Source organism: Leucopleurus acutus (genome assembly GCF_964270905.1).
Source record: "Leucopleurus acutus genome assembly, chromosome: 12".
NCBI lineage: Eukaryota > Metazoa > Chordata > Mammalia > Artiodactyla > Delphinidae > Leucopleurus > Leucopleurus acutus.
Window position 1 is genome coordinate 11465034 of NC_139154.1, and position 22095 is coordinate 11487128.

Genomic DNA, 22095 nt, shown 5'->3' on the forward strand with positions numbered 1-22095 from the left:
CTCCTAGATCTCTCTCATCTCCAATAAGAACTCCCTAATTCTGCCTCTCCTCATCTCCCCAATAACACTCCCTACTGGTCCCCCTGTCTGTAGTTTGTCTAACCTGTCCAATGCCATCTTTGGTCCTATCACTCTGCTCAAAACTCTCTGTTTCCGCCCATCCATGGAACAAAATCTAAATTTTTTAGCCGAGCATGCAAGGTTTATGATGCTCAGGGCCCAGCCTACTTACACTTTCCTCCTAGAACTTTTCCCTTTAGCAAAGTGAATAGCTGGCCATTCCCTGAACATGCAATGCTGTTTCTTGTTCTTGCTCCCTTTGACTGGAATGGCTGCCCTGTTCATCTATGGGAAATACCCTTTTCATTCTCCGGGTCTCACACGGGCTTCCCTGCTCCTCATATGAGCTTTGCTCCCTGTGGGCTCTGCACACACCTCCACTGTAGCATCGATTGCACTGCATGGTCATGGTCCTAGGTCTAACCCTACACAACAAGCCCAGGAGTTTCTCAAGGGCTCTGCATGCCCATTCCTAACCCATTGCCTGCCTGGCACAGATGCTCAATGGGTGTTTGCTGTTGAATGAAAGTGAAGGGGTAATTCCAATGACTCTAACAGTGGGGCCTCAACCACTCAAGGACTAAGATCAGATTCAAATTTCTTAGGGACTCCAGAAAGTAGTGGCGGAGAAGGTTTAGTGGCCATTAAATCTAAGTTGAATTGAGGAGTCTCAGCGAAAGATGTTGAGGCCCAGAAGATTACAGGTCTGGGCCAGGAAGGCGGAGACACCTGGGGCAAGGCAGGGGCAGGAAGGCAGAGAGCAGGAAGCACGTAGTCCGGAAGAGATTGGGAGTGGGTAGGACAGAGTCAGGAGGGAAACATTCCCAACAGCAGGATTCAGTAGTCTTTGCTTGAATGCATGTTACACAAGTTTTGTACTCGAGTAGTAATTATGGGAAAGAATTTACAGATGTCGGGGGACGTGTTAGCTTATATTTTCTCTTTCCCTTCAACAGCTCTCTAGATTCATATTTGAGGGGCGGGAAATCAAGTTGGTTATGACTTGTGCAGCCTTCATCACAATGAATCCTGGATATGCAGGCAGAACTGAGTTGCCAGATAATTTGAAAGCCCTGTTTAGGCCCTTTGCGATGATGGTTCCAAATTACGCATTGATTGCAGAGGTGAGCTTCACATTATAAAGCAGCAAAAACTTAAGCTTGTTTCTTTTATTTAGTATTTGATTATTGTGGTAGAAAGTTTCCCTTATGAATGCAGTCTAGCCAAGGTTATACAGTATTGTTTCCTCTTAAGTGTGTAGATATAATCGTTACCACATAGAATGTTTTGTTCTCTGTGTGTGTGCATATGTGTTTGTGTGTATGCATATGTGTTTGTGTGTATGTGTGCAGCTGCTATATCCCTAAAGCCCAGGATGGTATCTGGAATATAGTAAGCCCCCAAAACTGGAATGAATAAGTAAGTATAATTAGCCAGTCCATTGGTGTTCATCAGTTTGTCTCTAGGAATTAAAACGTCTAGATTATTCTAAAAAGACTGTATTATTCTCACTTCTCTCGCTGCATTATTTTTTTTAATTAGAGTCAAGGGATGTTAAGTAAAAGCAATACTAATCACTAATGATGGAGGTCAGGGATTTGTTTCTAGTCTGTATCAACTTAGTCAAAAAATAGCAACATTAATAAGCTAATTCTTTATGATTGTATTTGTTCCTTCTGTATCTATCTAAGAATCTTTCTATTTAAACTTTTTTTTTGTTTCTTCATACTAGTTAACACCCAGTGTATTAAATTTTATATGTATTTTTCTTGGCACTTTTTACCGAGGTATAATTTATATATAATAAAGGGCACAGATCATAAGGGTACAACAGAGTGATTCCTTACACATGTATTCACCTGTGTGATCACCAAGACCAATATATAGAATGTTTACAGGACTCCAGAAGGCCCCTCATGCTCGGTGCTGTATTTCACAGCAAGGGATGCTACCCCTTTTCGAACAGAGCTTCTCAGAAAGCACATATTACTCCTGTGGCTAATAAATTCCTGACAACAGCTAATTTAAAATATTCCTCCGCATGAATTAAAAGTAATTGCCTAAGAATAGAATAGACCATGCCAAATCCTAGCATTAGAAAAAGTACAACTTTTATTAGTATAATGCCTACAGCATCTCATGAGTCCCCCAGTGTCCTCTGTGGGTAAGATGGGGTGGTGGGCAGTTAAAGCAGGTGGCATCTTCACTCCAGACCCCTCTCTGGACAGGACAATAAATGACTTGCTCATTGTCCAAAGCTGGTAGGAAGAAAACCAGGTTTGGAACTCAGTCCAACATTGTGTTCACATCTCACGTTTTGTCCTATTGTTATATTACTCAGTAATTAATTGGAGAAATTTAAAAATCCAGTCTTCTGAGTGCTATTCCTATTGTTGTTACAGATTAAATGAATCAGGGTCTGTCATCAGTAAATATTTTTAATCACCTGCAGTGCACAGAGTACTGTGCTAATAGGTAGTGATAGAGGAATGAAAAAAAACAGACACCAGTATGAAATCTCTGCATTATCTCAAATCACAATTCCAAGGCCAACTGCAGTGATTTGAGTAGATTATGGATTGAAGGAAGTGTCCATACCCACCTCCACGTATCATCACTGATTTATTTAACCAAGGGTGCAGAAACTTGTCAGAGGCAAGGTGGCTTCCTAGGGCAGGGAGAGGCTGCAAATCTTTGTGTAGCTTCCCTTGACTCCCAGGGAGCCTAAAGGGAGTGCATCACTGACACTGTCAGATCAGGGAAGCTCAAGTCTTGCTTTTATACTCAGGCCTCACAGCACCATCCAGCCTCCACGATGTGAACATTTTCACAGTGGGCTCTGCTACTCCTCGAACCAAATGTCACCAAGACCACATCTTCATCTGTCGAAAGAAAGCAGAATCAGTGCTCAGACATCCCCATATAATATCCCACCTTCCACCTTGTGGCACAAAACCTTTTTCCCTTCAATCTTTACATTTCCTTGTTAAAGGGTATAACAACTTAGAGAGATACAATATAATACCTAAAGTAGATTTTGAATACATTGGTATTATGCTAATATGTTTTTATCAATATAACATAATAGGCACTGCATTATATTTTTCCATTCTAGGTAATTCTATATTCTGAAGGATTTGAATCCAGTAAAATATTAGCAAGAAAAATGACTCAGATGTATAAGCTTTGCAGTGAACAGCTCTCTCAGCAGGATCACTATGACTTTGGCATGAGAGCCGTGAAGTCTGTACTGGTCATGGCTGGGTAAGAAACCAAAGTGGGCAAGAGTCAAGTTTCCAACATGTCATCACTTGCATTTCGTGAGTAATTCACAGATGGCTCTTAAAGCAACTTAGCAAGTGATTAATAAATGTGAGCTGCTGCTGTTGTCATCATGCTTACCTTGACACCCCCCTGCCACAGTGAAATGGGGCATCTCTCTTCATCCCAAGGTTCTTCACTGTGAGAACCAACATAGCTGCCCCCAGACCAAACCTGAGTCTCCACTAGGCTTTGGGTAACTTTTGTTTCCCCTGAACTCGTCACATACGATGGGTTTCAGTGTACAAAAGGCTTTACCACCATGAGGTAGGATGATGAGAGTTAAAAGACATACAGTTTGTTATGCAGATACACTAATTAAGTCATACACATCACCTGACAAAGCATACTTCAGTTTCATCATTCCATCCGTAGTCCAAGCTTTTATCCTAGACGCCCCCTCTCTCTTTACAGTTTGGTCCAAGGCTGAGCTTCTTTCTAGTTCCTAGTAGAGCAAGAGTCTTTTCTCTTCTCAGGACCCAGCTTCTCTCTTTATAACCTCTTGACATGCCCACCTGTGGCATCCCCAGCTTGTCCAGAGTCTCTGAGGGAATCTATCTTCTCAGGCCGTGACTCGCTGGCTCAAGCTCCACCCACACAGGACCCCTTCTGCCTGGCTCCTGTACCCCAGGCTTCTGCACAAATCTCCCTGCCTTTCTACCCTCTGTTCCTTCTTTCAACCTCCTAGATACAGTATTTCTCCTCTTTATAGGATTGCCATTAAAGGGAGAGGGATACTAAGGAGCTGAGACACTTGTATTCAGAGAACAGAACTACAGCCCACGGGCAAGACTGACAAAGGAGCAGTCATCTAGAATATAATGTGTGAGGGCAACCATGGGACTGTGCCCTGGGTTCGTTGGCAGGGGATGGAGGGACTTTCTAGAGGAGGGAATGTCTGAGCTGGGTTTTGAAAGAAAAATAAGAGCCAGCAAAAGACCAAAGCAGAGCATTCTGGGATAAGAGAAAAGGGAGTCACAGGGATATGAATCATCATGATGTATTCAGGGAACTGTAAATACAGGTTGGATAAAGTCTGGATTGATGGGGGGAGCTTGAGAAAATGTCCTTGTCATTCTCCTCAAGGCTATGTAGCCTGTGCCTGACTTGTCCGTGTGCTCTCTTGGAGATGGACACTGGGCATGCAAGAGAAAATGGTACCCTCCTTCCAGCAGGAATCTGCAGTGGCGTGCCCTCCACAGCTTTCTGCAAGCAGAATCCCCGACCCACAGGTTTGGAAAATCACGTTCCATATTATGTTCTTGCAATGTCATCTGAATTATTCCTTTAAATTTAGGTCTTTAAAAAGAGAGAACCCAGACCTAAGTGAAGATGTGGTATTGATAAGAGCTTTACGAGACTCTAACTTACCAAAATTCCTAACAGATGATGCTGTTCTATTCAGGTAAATTTCTAGGTGCGACAGATAAAGCATAGCTACTGTGTAGAGGTAAAGCATAGTTTATCTTCAGATATGTCTGCCTCTAACAAGGTATCATCTTTTCTAGAGACACCTATTGCAATTTTTAAAATACTAGTTTAAATAAAGATACTAAAGTTTTAGCCTCAATCCAATCATTTATTTTTTTCAAAATATTGATCACCAAGCTGCATGCTATGCAAATTAGCATTTGGTTACAAACTCCTGACCTAAGAGAAATTCCTGACTCAAAAGAAGCAGATTTGGGCCCCCACATAAATGTGATTGCTTTTATCTATTTCTACTTTTATTATTTAGTTTTATGTTTATCCAAGTCATATAAGTATGTGGTTTTAAAAATAAAATGCTATTATAAGTTACTCTCATGAAAAACAACAGTTCCCTGCCCTTCACCAAGTCCCACTTCCCGAAGGCAATCATTTTTCAATTCATTCATTCATTCTTTCCTATTTCCCTCCATATTTTTTAACATCTTTATTGGAGTATAATTGCTTTACAGTGGTGTGCTAGTTTCTGCTCTACAACAACCTCCATATTGTTTAGTACCACATTTATGCCATCTCATGACTTTTCCATTTTAGATGTTATCTATTAAGTTACTAACAGAGAGATGAGGGTATGCACACGCACCTCTCCCCCTCCACCCATCCTCTCTGTGTAGTCATGTTACAATATAACTGGAGCTAAATATTCAGGATTTCCATAATTTATTATAGAAATATAAATGTTACACAAAGCTGCACTATCTTTCCCTTGCTATTAAATTATCTAGCTTTTCATCTTCCCTTCATATATTATCTTAATTTTTGTTTTTTATTCCTTTTACCTACTTTTCTATAAACCTATCACTAATTCATTTCAAATTCTGCCAGAATATAAATCTCCTAAAAACAAAATCAAAAACGACCTTCAGTCGTACAAAATATTCTCTTGAATTTGTCTCCTTGGAGCTCTCATCCTCCTCTTTGATCTACACTGGTTGCCCATTACCCCTGGTGCATGTCTGTCATCCTGGGATGCCCATTTATGACCTTGCTGGGGATTCTCTTTGCCTTTATCCACTATCAGATCCCCTGTTACCCAGAACATGTGTCTACTCACTTTTGGCAGAACACGATGAAAATTTCTATACAGTTATGTTTGCACAATTATGATATTGCTATGAGTGAGATTCTAAGAAGTACATTTCCTAGATCATGGGGTATGGACATTACAGATTTACATAGATCCTATCAATATGTCCTCCAAAGACATTTTACATTTATATAAACAGTTTTATGAAAATGCCCGTATCCCTTTATATGTTTTGGAGGGAGAGATACCAAAATAGTAGCCTATTTTATGTACATTACTGTAATTATTAGTACCACTGAGCATCATTTCTTATGTTCATTACTCATTTATATTTATTATTCTTAGAGCATTATTCTATTGTGCTCTTTTACTTAGCAATTTGTGGGAAATCATAAACTTTGTCTGGTATAAAAATTGGAAATATTCTCTAAGTATATCACTCACTCTTTATGTTTAAAGGCTTTTGCCTCACAGAAGTTTGATTTTTGCTTGTTTTTATTTTTTCACTTTATCAACTTTTTTAAGTTATAGAATCTTTATCTTTTTGAGGTAGACTTTCTTAACACAGTGTTGTAAAGTTCATCTCTTATATTTTCATCTAGTACCTTTTTTCCTTGCTCTTTTTTTATCGACTTATAGTTGATTTACAATATTGTATTAATTTCAGGTGTACAGCATAGTGATTCAATATTTTTATAGATTATACTCCATTTAAATTTATTATAAAATATTGGCTATATTCCTTGTGCTGAACAATATATCCTTGTAGCTTATTTGTTTTATACATAGTAGTTTGTACTTATTCAACCCCTACCCCTATCTTGCCTCTCCCTCTTCCCTCTCACCACTGATAACCACTCGTTTGTTCCCTATATCTTTGAGTCTATTTCTTTTGTTATATTCACTAGTTTATTTTTTTAGATTCCATATATAAGTGATAACATAGGGTATTTATCTTTCTCTGTATGACTAATTTCATGAACCATAATACCCTCCAGATCTATCCATGTTGTTGCAAATGGCAAAATTTTATTCTTTTTATGGCTGAGTAATATTCCAACGTATATACATACCAAATCTTCTTTATCCATCCATCTGTTGGTGGACACTTAGGTTGCTTCCATACCTTGGTTATTGTAAATAATACTGCTGTGAATATTGAGGTACAAGTAGCTTTTCAAATTAGTGTTTTCATTTTCTTTGGATTTATACCCAGGAGTGGCATTGCTGGATAATATGGTAGTTCTATTTTTAGTTTTTTGAGGACCTTCCATACTATTTTCCATAGTTGGCTGCATCAGTTTCCCACCAAGAGCATAGAAGTGTTCCCTTTTCTCCACATGCTCACCAACATTTGTTGTTTGTGGTCTTTTTGTTGATTGCCATTCTGACAGGTGTGAAGTGATATCTCATTGTGGTTTAGATTGGCATTTTTCTGATGATTAGTGATATTGAGCATATTTTCATGTGCCAGTTGGCCATCTGTATGTCTTCTTTGGAAAAATGTCTATTCAGGTCTTCTGCCCATTTTTTAATTGGGTTGTTTGTTTGTTTGATATTGTGTTGTGTGAGCTATTTATATATTTTGGATATTAACCCCTCATCATTTGCAAATATTCTCCCATTGTCTTTTCATTTTGTTGATGGTTTCCTTTGCTGTACAAAAACTTCTAAATTTAAGTAGGTCCCACTTGTTTATTTTTGGTTTTGTTTCCTTTGCCTTAGAGACAAATCCAAAAAATGTTACTACAATTTATGTCAAAGAGTATTCTGCCTATGTTTTCTTCTAGGATTTTAATGGTTTCCAGTCTTACATTTATGTCTTTAATCCATTTTGAGTTCATTTTTTATATGGTGTGAGAAAATGTTCTAATTTCATTGTTTCACATGTAGCTGTCCAGTTTTCCCTGCACCACTTATTGAAGAGACTGTCTTTTGCTGTTGTATATTCTTGCCTCCTTTGTCATAGATTAATTGACCATAAGTGTGTGGGTTTATTTCTGAGCTCTCTATTCTGTTTCATTGATCTATGAGTTTGTTTTGTGCCAGTACCATACTGTTTTGATTATTGTAGTTTTTTAATATAATCTAAAGTCAGGGAGTGTGATACCTACAGGTCTTTTCTTCTTTCTCAAGATTATTTTGGCTATTTGGGCTCTTTTGTGTTTCCATACAAATCATAAAACTATTTGTTCTATTTCTGTGAAAAAATGCCATTGGTATTTTGAGAGAGATTGCATCGAATCTATAGATTGCCTTGAGGTAGTATGGTCATTTTAACAATGTTGATTCTCCTAATCCATGAGCACGATATATCTTTCCATCTGTGTGTCCTCTTCAACTTCTTTCATCAGTTTCTTATAGTTTTCTGAGTACATGTCTTTTACCTTCTTAGGTAGGTTTATTCCTAGATATTTTATTCTTTTTCATGTGATTGTAAATGGGATTGTTTTCTTAATTTCTCTTTCCAATAGATTGTTGTTAGTGTATAGAAATGCAACGTGTTTCTGTATATTAATTTTGTATCCTGCACCTTTACCAAATTCACTGATGAGCTCTAGTAGATTTTTGGTTATGTCTTTAGGATTTTCTATATATAATATGATGTCATCTGCAGAAAGTGACATTTTTACTTCCTTCTTTCTAATTTGGATTCCTTTTATTTCTATTTCTTATCTGATTGCTGTGACTAAGACTTCCAATACTATGTTGAATAAAAGTGGCAGGAGTGGGCATACTTATCTTGTTGTGATTTTGAAATAAAAGTTTTCAGCTTTTCACCATTGAGTATGATGTTAACTGTGGGTTTGTCATAAATGGCTTTTAGTATATTGAGATATGTTCCCTCTATATCCAGTTTCTTGAGAGTTTTTATTGTGAATGAATTTTGAATTTTGTCAAATGCTTTTTCTGTGGCTGTTGAGATGATCATGTGATTTTTATTCTTCCTCTTTTTTGTTAATATGGTGTATCACACTGATTGAATTGCAAATATCAAACCATTCTTGCCTTCCTGGAATAAATCCAACTTGATCATTGTTATAAAGCAGAAACTAACACACCATTGTAAGGCAATTATACTCCAATAAAGATGTTTAAAAAAAAGCAACAAAACAAAAAACAACAACAAAAAAATGATATATCATTGTTGAGAATTTTTGCATGTATATTATCAGAAGTATTGGCTTGTAATTTTCTTTTTTTTTTTTTAGTGTCTTTGTCTAGTTTTGGTATCATGTAATAGTAGCCTCATAGAATGAATTTGTGACTGTTCCCTCCTCTTCAACTTTTTTGAATAGTATGAGAAAGATAGCTATTAGCTCTTCTGTGTATGTTTGATAGAATTCCCCCATGAAACCATCTGGTCCTGGACTTTTTTTGTAGCAAGATTTTTTTTAATTACATATTCAATTTCACATCTAGTTATCAGTCTGTTTATGTTGTCTATTTCATCCTGATTCTGTCTTGCAAGATTATATGTTTCTAGAAATTTATCCATTTCTTCTACATTGTCCAGTTTATTGGCATGTAATTGTTAATAGCATTCTCTTATGATTTTTTGTATGTCTGTGAGATCAGTTGTATATTCCTCTCTTTCATTTCTTATTTTTTTATTTGGTTCCTCTATCTTCTTCCTTAGTGAACCTGGCTAAAGATTTATCAATTTTGTTTATCTTTTGAAAGAAACAGCTCTTGGTTTCATTGATCTTTTCTATTGTTTGTTTGTTTTTTCAATTATATTTATTTCCTCTCTGATATTTATTACTTCCTTCCTTCTGCTGACTTTGGGCTTCGTTTCCTCTCCTTTTTCTGATTTCTTTAGATGGTAGGTTAGGTTGTTTATTTGAGATTTTTCTTGCCTGTATCACTATAAACCTCCCCTTTAGAACTGCTTTTGTTGTCTCCCATAGATTTTGGAAAGTTATTTTTTTAATTTTCATTTGCCTCAAGGTATTTTCTGATTTCCTCTTTGCTTTCTTCATTGACCCATTGCTTTCTTATTAGCATGTTGTTTAGCCTCCATGAGTTTGTGTTTTTCCCATTTTTCTTCCTGTAATTGATTTCTAGTTTTATACCATTGTGATCAGGAAAAAATGCCTGATATAATTTCTGTCCTCTTAAATTTGTTGAGACTTATTTTTGTGGCCTAGCATATGATCAATCTTGGAGAATATTGCATGTGCACTTGAAAAGAATGTGTATTCTGCTGATTTTGGATGAGTGTCCTGTAGATATCTATAAGTCCCACTGGTCTAATGTGTCATTTAAGACAACTGTGTCCTTGTTGTTGTTGTTGTTGTTGTTGTTTTTGGTCTGGATGATCTGTCCATTGATATAAGTGAGGTATTAAAATCCCCTACTATTATTGTGTTATTGGCAATACCTCCCTTTATATCTGTTAACATTTTCTTTGAATATTTAGGTGCTCCTCTATTGGGTGCATATATGTTAATGAGTGTAACATGCTCTTCTTTTATTGACCCTTTTATCATTAATAATGTCCTTCTATATTGCTTGTTATAGACTTTGTTTTAAAGTCTATTTTGCCTGAGTATTGCTACCCCAGCTTTCTTGTCATTTCCATTTACATGAAACATCTTTTTCCATCCCCTAACTTTCAGTCTGTGTGTGTCTTTAGCTCTGAAGTGAGTCTCTTGTAAGCAGCACATAGATGGGTCTTGTTTTTGTATCCAATCAGCCACCCTATATCTTTTTTATTGAAACATTTAGTCCATTGACATTTAAAGTGATTATTAATTGTTATGTACTTATTGCCATTTTATTACTTGTTTTATGGTTGTTTTGTAGTTCTTCTCTGTTCTTTTCTTCTTCTTTTTGTTTTTTCCTTTGTGGTTTGGTGATTTTCTTTAGTGGTATACTTGTGTTCCTTTCTTTCTTGTTTTTGTGTATCTATTGTAAGTTTTGATTTGTGGTTACCATGCTGTTTATATATGTTGACCTATAACTATATCTACTTGTTTTAAACTGATAGCCGTTTAAATTCAAATGTCTTCTAAAAGATCTACATTTTTTATTCCCCTCCCCCACATTTTGTGGTTTTAATGTCATATTTTACATCTTCATGTTTATCCCTTCACATTTACTGTAATATAGTTGATTTTACAATTTGTCTTTTAATCTTTGCACTAGCTTATTTAAGTGATTGATCCACAGCCTTAACCATATATTTGCCCTTACTAGTAGGATTTTTCCTTCCCTACAAATTTTTACTTCTTGTTGTAGCCTTTTCTTTTCCACTTAGAGAAGATCCTGTAACATTTCTTTTAGGGTAGGTTTAGTATTGATGAACTCTTTCTGTTTTTGCTTTTCTGAGAAGTTCTTTATCTCTCCTTCAATTCCAAATGATAATCTTGCTGGGTAGAGTACCTTAGGTTGTAGGATACTCTACCCAGCAAGTAGTTAAGCACTTGCAGCATTTTAAATATAACATGTCACTCCCTTCTGCCTGCAAGTTTCTGCAGAAAAATCAGCTGATAGCCTTAGGGGAATTCTCTTGTATGTGATTCTTTGTTTTCCTCTTGCTGCCTTTAGAATTCTCTCCTTATATGTAACTTTTGCCATTTAATCATGATATGTCTTGGTATGCGTCTCTGCGTTCATCTTATTTGAGTCTCTCTGTGCTTCCTGTACCTGCATATCTGTTTCCTTATTTGGGTTTTCTAGTTCCTTATTAGAATTCTCACTGTGCTCATCTATTCTTTTCCCTAGTTCAGTTAGCATTCTTATCACTAGTACTTTGAACTCTTTATCTGATAAACTATTTATCTCTGTTTCATTAGTTGTTATTTTAGATTTCTTTTCTTATTCTTTCATTTGGAACAAAGTCCTCAGACTTCTCGTTTAGCTTAACTTTCTCTGTCTATATGAAATTAGGTGAAAGAGTTACCTATCTCAGTCTTTTAAGAGTGTCCTTGTGTAAGACCCCATATGCAGTCTGCACTGTGCCCAGTGGCTTTGGTGGGAGAGCTGGATCTGAAGTAAGCACAGGTCACATCTTCCCCCAGGGTGCACTGGCAGCAATCCCTGGTGGGAAGTGGGGCTGGAAATGGAGGGGCTAGAGCCAGAGTCAGGTGTGAACCAGGGCTTGTCCTATGCTCAGTGGTCAACACTTGCCCTATGAAGGGCAGAGGCAGGTGCTGAAGCAGAAGCCCTGATGTTGGGTCTGAGCTGGTTCTATTCCCTCTAAGTGTGTGATCTACTCCTCCCAGCATCAGCACCTTCACTCTAGAGGAGCACTGCTGAGTGAGAAGGGCCGGACTGGATGCCAAGTGCAGGTTGGGGCAAGTACTGGGGTGATCCCAACACATCAGAGTTCCAGGCCACTCACAATCCACTGCCTCCATAAGCTCCATCAATAGCCTCCCTTTCCCTATTCAGATGCAGTGCTGGGTCCAAACCCACTCCTTCCCCCTAACTGCACAGTCTCCTTGGCAATGGCAGCCTTCACCCTAGTGGGGAGCTGCACTAGAGCTAGTAGTGCTGGAGCAGGTGCTCAGCATGGGCCAGGGCACAAGGTGGGAGACAGGGGTTGTGAGAAACCAGTCAGAGCCCCAGGCAGTTTCATTCTGTTTCCTCCCCCTTGTTCTTGGGAGTAAACAACCGTGTGTACACCCCTCACAAGTGGAGTCTGGGTTTCTTACAGCTCTGCTGGTAGTCCCACTGGCTTTCAAACCAGCTAAGAGGTCTTGTCTTCCCAGTGTCAGCCCCCAGGACTGCAGTGCCCAATGTGGGTCAAACCCCTCACTCCCCAGGGAGGACCTCCAAGCCCATGTAATTCCCTGCCTCTTGTGTGTCCCCTCCAACAGGCACAGGTACCAACCTAATCGCTCTTTCTCTTCCCTTCCTACCTGACTCTGTGTGGATCTTTCTTTACAATCTTGGCTGCAGAAGAGTCTTTCTGCCAGTCTCCAGTTTGTTTTCAGTGAGAGCTGCTCCACATGTAGATGTATTTTTGATGTGTTCATAGAGGGAGATGAGCTCACATCCTCCTACTTCACCATCTTGATCTCCCTCATCTTGTACGTTTCTTGTCATTTTATATTAAGTTTTTTACTGCCTCTCAAATGTTTTTGTGTTATGTAGTGTAAGGTGGGAGTTTAGCTTCTTTTTTACCCATAGAACCATACCATATTAACTGTTTCCTACAGAAACAGTCCATTTTTCCTTTATTCCCTTTTTTATGTAGTACTAGTTTTCTATTTCTATTTCCATCTTATTTTTCTGAATATTTATATACCATTATAAGCACACATAAGTGCTTTGGGGAAAAGTTGAGATATAATTTTTAAAATAAACTGTTAAATTTGTCACCTATATGTTTGGTACTATGCCACATATTGTGTAAAATACAAAAATGTAAGAAATATTCCCTACCTCCAAAAGCTCCCAATCTACTTAAGAACATTGGTCTACTGTACAAGAAACAAACAAAATCATGCACAATATCAGAGAAATGATAGATTCTGGTATAACACACAGGATAATCTAGTACTGTGTGTTCAGAAGCAAAGATAATGAGAAAAATAGGACCCATAGTAATGTTTAATAAATTAATTGTAACAAACATGGGGAAATATCAACGACCAGTGTTCCTAACTTATTTTCTTTTATTTTTTACAGTGGAATCATATCTGACCTTTTTCCTGGAGTCCAAATTCCAGAACACGATTATGGTATATTGCAGTCAACAATTATAGATGTCATGAAGAGACAAAATCTTCAGCCTGAGACATGTATGGTTAAAAAAGTGATACAGTTCTATGAAACCATGCTAGTAAGGCATGGTGTTATGTTAGTAGGGCCAACAGGAGGTGGCAAGACCACAGTTTACCAAATACTAGCAGAAACTTTAGGGAATTTGAGAAAACTTGGTGTAGACAATCCCTTTTACCAATCCGTTAAAACATATGTTCTTAATCCTAAATCAATTACAATGGGTGAATTATATGGTGAAGTTAATAACATAACCTTAGAGTGGAAAGATGGTTTGATGGCACTAAGTATCCGAGCAGCTGTGAATGATACTTCAGAAGACCATAAATGGATCATCAGTGATGGGCCAGTAGATGCTCTTTGGATTGAAAATATGAATACAGTCCTGGATGATAACAAGATGCTTTGCCTGGCTAACAGTGAGAGGATTAAACTCACACCTCAAATCCACATGCTTTTTGAGGTAAATTGCCTATTCCTTACTGTGGAGTGAAATCATTCATTAGATTAGCATACCATCATTAATTTTTTTCTCTTACTGATGTACCATTGACTATCTGTAAGGCCTACCATGGTGTTTTGTTTACATACTAAATATTTACCAAATTGTCCTTTTATAATAGATTGTCCATTCTGACAACCAAAGTCTCTCAAATGTTTCTGTCTCTCTATAAACAGGAAATACAATAAATTCTAGCTTCCCAAGCACTTGTTTCTTTTCCTTTGGAGGCAGTAATTTTATATATATATATATATATATATATTCATCTTAAATATATATTTAAGATGAATAAATCATCCCTCTGTAGTATGAATATTTGGTGATGGGATTGGAAAAGGAATGTGGGCCAAATACAGCTACAAAATATTATGGAAGATACCACCCCTGCTGTATTCATTCATCAAACATTAATTGAATACTTACTATGTCCTGGGTATTAGGCTAGGTATTGGATATAAGAATGAAAAAGATAAGAAGAAAAACAAAAAGAAGGGAAAAGAAATACTTATACCTTCCCATAAGGATTTGACAGTAGCCTTCTACATTTTTTTTTCTCCTTACGCCTCACTTAACTTTTCTTCTCCATTTTTAATCACTTATAGCTCCGCCATTCTCTTCCACACAAAGCCTTACAGTGTTAACTTAAACTTTAAATGTGTGATTCCTTAACGTTGAATTTAGAGGAATAAGGAAGTATCATGTTAGCCATTTCCTGTTCGACGTTTTTCAATTTTAGGTGCAAGATCTAAAGGTTGCCTCTCCTGCAACAGTCAGTAGATGTGGGATGGTGTTTGTGGATCCTGAAGAACTGAAGTGGATGCCTTATGTTAAAACCTGGATGAAGAGTGTTTCTAAAAAAGTAAGTGCAATCAGACACTCCCCACTGTCTCCATCTGTCCGGGCTCACCCTTCCCTCGAGTGCCCAGATAGCAATTGGTTAACGCCTCACTGTGCTTGATTGAGGGAATCCCCGCATTGTACATAGCTCTCTCCCCAGAATTCTTGGGATCTTCCAGGAAGGTTGTATACTTCCCAAAACTGTCCTCACTTTTTGTTACCCTGCCTGGCTTCTCTCCAGACTGCTTTCTCTCAAATATAAACACTTCCTTGAGTTTCCCCAAACACAGGTAGAACCACCTGGGGCATTAAAAAAAAGACTTTGCAGGAGGCTTGAGATAATGAGAGGGAAGTACCTGGAAGGAAAAGAACAGTAAATCCAAGCATTGTTACAGGTTTTAGATTTTAGGAACCCCTAACACCTCTGAGAGCCAAGAAGAAGAGAAAACCAGTTTACCTCCCACCCAACCTTAGGTCGATTACCAAAGACACACTCTAACCTCAGAGGTACCATTCCACCCAAAGTGAAGGAAAGCTTTTACATTATTATTCAGAACAACTCAGTTCCATATTATCTTCTGTGCCCTCTGCATTCTAAAATAGGGTTTCTCTTTACCTTAACAAGCGATGTTTTTTTCTTTTTGAGATTTCATTCTTTTTTTTTTGCGGTACTCGGTCCTCTCACTGTTGTGGCCTCTCCCGTTGCGGAGCCCAGGCTCCAGACGCTCAGGCTCAGCAGCCATGGCTCATGGGCCCAACCGCTCCACGGCATGTGGGATCTTCCCAGATCAGGGCACGAACCCGTGTCCCCTGCATCAGCAGGAGGACTCTCAACCACTACACCACCAGGGAAGCCCTGAGATTTCATTCTTTTTTATTGCCGAGTAATATTCCATTGTCTATATATACCACTTCTCCTTTATCCACTCATCTTGTTCGTTTTTTTTTAATAGCTACTCTTTTTTTAATTATTAATTAATTTATTTATTTTTGCTGTGTTGGGTCTTCGTTTCTATGCAAGGGCTTTCTCTAGTTGTGGCAAGTGGGGGCCACTCTTCATTGCAGTGCGCTGGCCTCTCACTATCGCGGCCTCTCTTGTTGCGGAGCACAGGCTCCAGACACGCAGTTGTGGCTCACAGGCCTAGTTGATCCATGGCATGTGGGATCTTCACAGACCAGGACTCGAACCTGTGTCCCCTGCATTAGCAGGCAGATTCACAACTACTGCACCACCAGGGAAGCCCTGTTCGTTTGTTTTTTTTAATTGGGGTAGAGTTGCTTTACAATGTTGTGTTAGTTTCTTCTGTACAACAAAATGAATCAACTATATGTATACATATATCCCCTCCCTCTTGGACCTCCCTCCCACCCACCCCCATTCCACCCATCTAGGTCACCACAGAGCACCAAGCTGAGCTCCCTGTGCTATACAGCAGGTTTCCACTAGCTGTCTATTTTACACATGGTAGTGTATATATGTCAATCCTAATCTCCCAATTCATCCCATTTCCCCCTTCCTCACCATGTCCACATGTCCATTTTCTACGTCTGCGTGTCTATTCCTACCCTGCAAATTGGTTCATCTAATGGATAAAGAAGATGTGGTACATATATACAATGGAATATTACTCAGCCATAAAAAGGAACAAAATTCGGTCATTTGTAGAGATGTGGATGGACCTAGAGTCTGTCATACAGAGTGAAGTAAGTCAGAAAGAGAAAAACAAATATCGTATTTTAATGCATATATGTGGAACAAGCAGTCTTTTTAAGTGTTTTGCTCCGTCTCATCTCAAGAAAGCCACTTCAAGAAAGCCATCTTCTTTCTGCATCTCTCCCTCCAAAAATGAATCAGAAAACTATTGTTTTCCTTATTCTTAGGCAACAACATTTTAATAATATTGTGGTAAACTCTCTGAGTACTTATTTTTTTTTAATTTCTTATTGGAGTATAGTTGATTTACAATGTTGTGTTAGTTTCAGGTGTACAGCAAAGTGAACAGAGTACCTTATTAAAGACAGTAATTCTCAGAATTGAGACTTTATCATGGGCTGCCAAAAGATGTTAAACATTTCTGAATTCACTCTGTTAATAGACTTTATTATTTAGAGCAGCTTAAGGTTTATAGAAAAATTTAACAGAAAGTATAGAGAGTTGTCGTATAATTTCCCTCCTCCAAATAGTTTCCCCTGTTATTAACATTTTGCGTTGGTGTGGTACATTTGTTAAAATTGATGAACCAGTATGGATGAACCATACAGTCTTATGAACTAAAGTCCATAGTTTACATTATGTTTCCCTTTTGTGTTGTACAATTCTATGAGTTTTGATAAATAAACAATATCATGTATAATCATACAGAATAGTTTCACTGCCTTAAAAATCTGTGCTCTACCTATTCATACATCCACACCCTCTCAACCCCTGGCACCACTGATTGTTTTTACTGTCTCCATAGTTTTACCTTTTCCAGAACATCGTATAGCTGGAATTATACAGTATGTAGCTTTTTCAGATTGACTTCTTTCACTTAATAGTATGTATTTACGATTCCTCCATGTCTTTCTGTGGCTTGATAGCTTATTTTTTTAGCACTGGATTAATACTCCATTGTATGGATTTATCAAGTTTATCCACTCACCTACTGAAAGACATCTCAAAGTTTCCAAGTTTTAGCAATTATGAATAAATCTCCTATAAACATTCACATGCAGGTATTTGTGTAGACATAAGATTTCAACTCATTTGGGTAAATACCCAGGACTGTGATTTCTGGATCATATGATAAAACTATGTTTACCTTTGTAAGAAACTGTTAGTCTGTCTTCCAACATGGCTGTACCATTTTGTATTCCCACCAGTAATAAATGAGAGTTCTTGTTGTTCCACATCCTCACCAGAATGTGGTGGTGTGGTATTTTAGATTTTAGCCATTCTAATAGGTATGTAGCAGTATCGCACTGTGGTTTCACTGTACAGTTTTCTAATATGTTGAGTGTCTCTTCATATGTTTATTTGCCATCCATATTTCTTTGATGAGGTGTCCAAATCTTTTGCCCACTTTTTATTAGATTGTATGATTTTTTTTTCCACAGATGTCAATGACTACGCATTGTGCTTTATTTTTATTTATTTATTTATTTTTGCCTGTGTTGGGTCTTTGTTGCTACACATGGGCTTTCTCTAGTTGTGGCGAGCAAGGGCTACTATTTGTTGCAGTGCACAGGCTTCTCATTGCAGTGGCTTCTCTTTTTGCAGAGCACAGGCTCTATGTGCACGGGCTTTAGTACTTGTGGCATGCAGGCTCAGTAGTTGTGGCTCACAGGCTCTAGAGCACAGGCTAAGTAGTTGTGGCACAATGGGCTTTGTTGCTCTGCGGCATGTAGGATCTTCCTGGACCAGGGATCGAGCCTGTGTCCCCTGCATTGGTAGGCGGATTCTTAACCACTGCACCACCAGGGAAGTCCAGATTATATGTTTTCTTATTATTGAGTTTTGGGAGTTCTTTATATATGTTGGATACAAGTTATTTATCAGATATGTGTTTTGCAAGTATTTTCTCCAAGTCTGGCTTGTCTTTTCATTCTCTTGACAATATCTTTCACAACACACACATTTTTAATTTTAATCATCTAACTTATCAATTTTTCTTTCATGGATTGTGCTTTTGGTGTTATATCTAAAAACTCACTTCCAAACCTAAGGTCACCTAAATATTTTCCTCTGTTTTCTTCTAAGAGTTTTATAGTTTTACATTTTACATTTAGGTTTATGATCCATTTTGAGTTAATTTTTGTGAAAGGCATAGTATCAATGTCTGGATTCTCTCTCTCTCTCCTTTTTTTTTTTTTTTTTTTGCATGGGGATGTCCAATTCTAGCACCACTGTTGAAAACACTGTCCCTTCTCCATTGGATTGCCTTTGTTCCTTTGTCAAAGATCACTTGACTATATTTGTATGAGTCTATTTATGGGCTCTCTATTTTGTTCCATTAATCTATTTGTCTATATTTTTTTTGCCAGTATCACACTGTCTTGACTACTGTAGCTTTACAGTAAGTCTTGTCAGGTAGTGTCATTCCTTTGACTTTGTTCTCCAATATTGTGTTCACTATTCTGGGTCTTTTCCCTCGCCATATAAACTTAAGACTCAGTTTGTTGATATCCACAAAGTAACTTACTGGTATTTTGATTCAGATTGCATCAGATCTATAGATCACATTAGGAATAACTAACATCTTCACAATATTGGGTCTTTCTATGCATGCTCATGAGCTGTCTCTTAATTTACTTAGGTGTTCTTTGCTTTCTTTCATCAGAATCTTGTTATTTTCCTCATATAGATCTTGGAAATATTTTGTTAAAAATATACCTAAGTATTTTATTTTTTGGTGCTAATGTAAATGATGTTGTATTTTCAATTTCAAATTCTAATTATTCATTGCTGGTATATAGGAAAGTAATTGACTTTTGTATATTTACATTGTATCCTACAGCTTTGCTATAACTACTTATTAGTTCCAGGAGTTTTTGGTCAATTCTTTGGGGTTTTCTATGTAGATAATTGTTTCATCTGTAAACAAAGACAATTTTTTTTCTTTCTTCCCAATCTGTATACATTTTTTCCCTTTTATTCTCCTATCGCATTAGCTAAGACTTTCAGTACAATGTTAAAAAAAGTGGTGAGGGAGCAACATTTTTTTTTAAATCTTTGGGAATCAGTCCTTTACCTTACATAGATATTTAAAATGTTTCTCTTTATACTTCTTCTTTTTCATTGTTCTTAATTATGAGAGATATCATCAATAGAGATGACTACATGAAATATATGTTGACAGTTTAACAAACGATTATAAAATAAACACCTCTGTACCCATTACCAGATCAAGATGTAGGACATTATCAGTGACCCAGAATCTCCCCCATGTGTCCCTCCCAAGTCATAGAAGGGTTTTCCTTAATTTAACTTGTTTCATATCTTGTGATGCTTATACCCTTTAGTCTAAAATCACAGGATATATTGCAAGATACAAGTTTGAACCAACCCTTTTTTTTTTTTTTTTTTTTTTTGCGGTGTGCGGGCCTCTCACTGCTGTGGCCTCTCCCGTTGTGGAGCACAGGCTCCGGACGCGCAGGCTCAGCGGCCATGGCTCACGGGCCCAGCCGCTCTGCGGCATGTGGGATCCTCCTGGACCGGGGCATGAACCCACGTCCCCTGCATCGGCAGGTGGACTCTCAACCACTGCGCCACCAGGGAAGCCCTGAACCAACCCTTTTTTAACTTAATTATATATTTTATCTGGTCTTGCTAAAATATTATTTGTTTGTTTGATTTTTCAGCTGAATGAAGAAACTCAAGAATATATATTGAATCTTTTCCAGCGTTATGTTGATGACGGTTTAAATTTTATCAATAAGAAATGCAACCAAGCAATCCCACAAGTGGACATCAGCAAAGTTACTACGCTCTGTTGCTTATTGGAGTCTTTGATACTTGGGAAAGATGAAGTTAATTTGGCAATGGTAGGAAAGGTTTTCTTACTGCTATAAAACTAGGAAAATGTGATTATTGTATAGGTGCTCTGCAAATAGACAACTCCAAACTTTCTGTCATATAATTATTTGATTTTCAAGTTAATTTTCTAGGGGACTAATGACTATGAATAGATTCATACAATCTCAGATTTGGAAAGAATTTAGCCTATAGATTACTCCGCTACTCAATGTTTAAACTTCCTTACAGTATAACATAATCACAGTGTGTGTCTACTTAAATACCTTCATGCAGTCATAAACATAGTTATAATAGTTGAAAGACCACCTTGAGCTTTTGTCCTACATGCTCCTTGCCATTCATTTTCTCATCAGAGTATTTAAATATATACTATTATAAACCATCACTCTGTGCACCATTGAATGAAATATAAGAAACATACAATGTGCCCTTTTAAAAATGCATAATTCTAAACAAAACAGACTTTAGACTTTGCAATTTAAGATTCTTTTTATGTTAGCATATAAAATATTAAAATTCTTTCCCTTTGTTCTTTCAGGAGCAAACAAAACTGAACACTGTACTGTGTCAGACTTTTGTATTCTGTTACTTATGGTCTTTAGGTGGGAATCTAACTGAAAACTACTGGGATTCTTTTGATACATTTATTAGAACACAATTTGAAGATAATCCTGATGCCAGGGTAAGAGCCAAATAAAGTTAATTTTAACATAATAGCTCTGAATCATTAAAATTAAATTTCAAAACTAAAACTTTAAAAGCCTTGGTTCTACTATAAATTCTTCATGTAAAGCATTTCTAAAATTATTCACTTTCTTAAACTATAGGTAACGTTTATTGTATTAAAAATTTTAGGAGTTCTCTCCCGGCCATATGAAGAAAGTAAGGTATAAAAGTGTATAAAAACTCCCTACTATTAGCAAAAACATTGAATTTTAGTTAGTAAACTTATTTTTTCACAGTGTTATGGTTTAGCAATTCTGAAGCTACTTTCTGTATGTTCTAAAATTGAGCAAATGAATCAATATATTGAAGATAATGGCAACGAGGTTTCTCACTGTTAAGAGAAAGGACTTACAAATATGGAAGAGAAAGATTAGAATGCACCTTGTGTTATTGGATTGGAATTATAGGTTTTGGTACTCATGGAATATATATATGTATGGGTCTATACATCCATCCATACATAAATTTCTTACTTCTGTCTGCTGAGAGGAACTAGAAGGAATGACACCTCAATAGCAATGAGCATACTTAGTTACTGATTTCTAAATACTATTCTCCATGAAAGAGAACCAAAGCACCTTAGTGAAACAGCTGATTCCAGTACTGAAGCAGGGAAAGTTCGAAGAGCCCAGAATATCTTTTGTCAGATAGTGAAGAAGTGCTTGAAGAACGACGGCACGTGTCAAAAGAGCACAGGAGAAGATTTTTCACTATGTACTCAGTTTTTTAATAGTAATATCCTGTTATCTATTACTCTGTACAGCTGCTGTTGGATTTTTGTTTCTTGCCTTAGTAAATGGACAGACAGCCACGTAATAGTAGCCAGAACTCAATGAGTGTTATAGATTCTTCTTTCTTTACTGACCTGAGGAAAGTGAATGGATT

At 37.3% G+C, this 22095-nt stretch overlaps 1 protein-coding gene across 1 annotated transcript in view; it reads left to right on the forward strand.

The window, feature by feature from the left end:
- DNAH6 (dynein axonemal heavy chain 6) overlaps window positions 1-22095 on the forward strand; it is a gene marked incomplete at both ends in the record, with an annotated part of 284256 nt that overhangs the window by 129768 nt on the left and 132393 nt on the right. Inside the window, 7 exons of the mRNA XM_082852453.1 lie at window positions 1017-1184; window positions 3176-3324; window positions 4679-4786; window positions 13538-14093; window positions 14869-14991; window positions 20310-20492; window positions 21023-21166. Coding sequence (XP_082708579.1) covers window positions 1017-1184; window positions 3176-3324; window positions 4679-4786; window positions 13538-14093; window positions 14869-14991; window positions 20310-20492; window positions 21023-21166 — 1431 coding nt within the window. The remainder of the gene's footprint in view (window positions 1-1016; window positions 1185-3175; window positions 3325-4678; window positions 4787-13537; window positions 14094-14868; window positions 14992-20309; window positions 20493-21022; window positions 21167-22095) is intronic.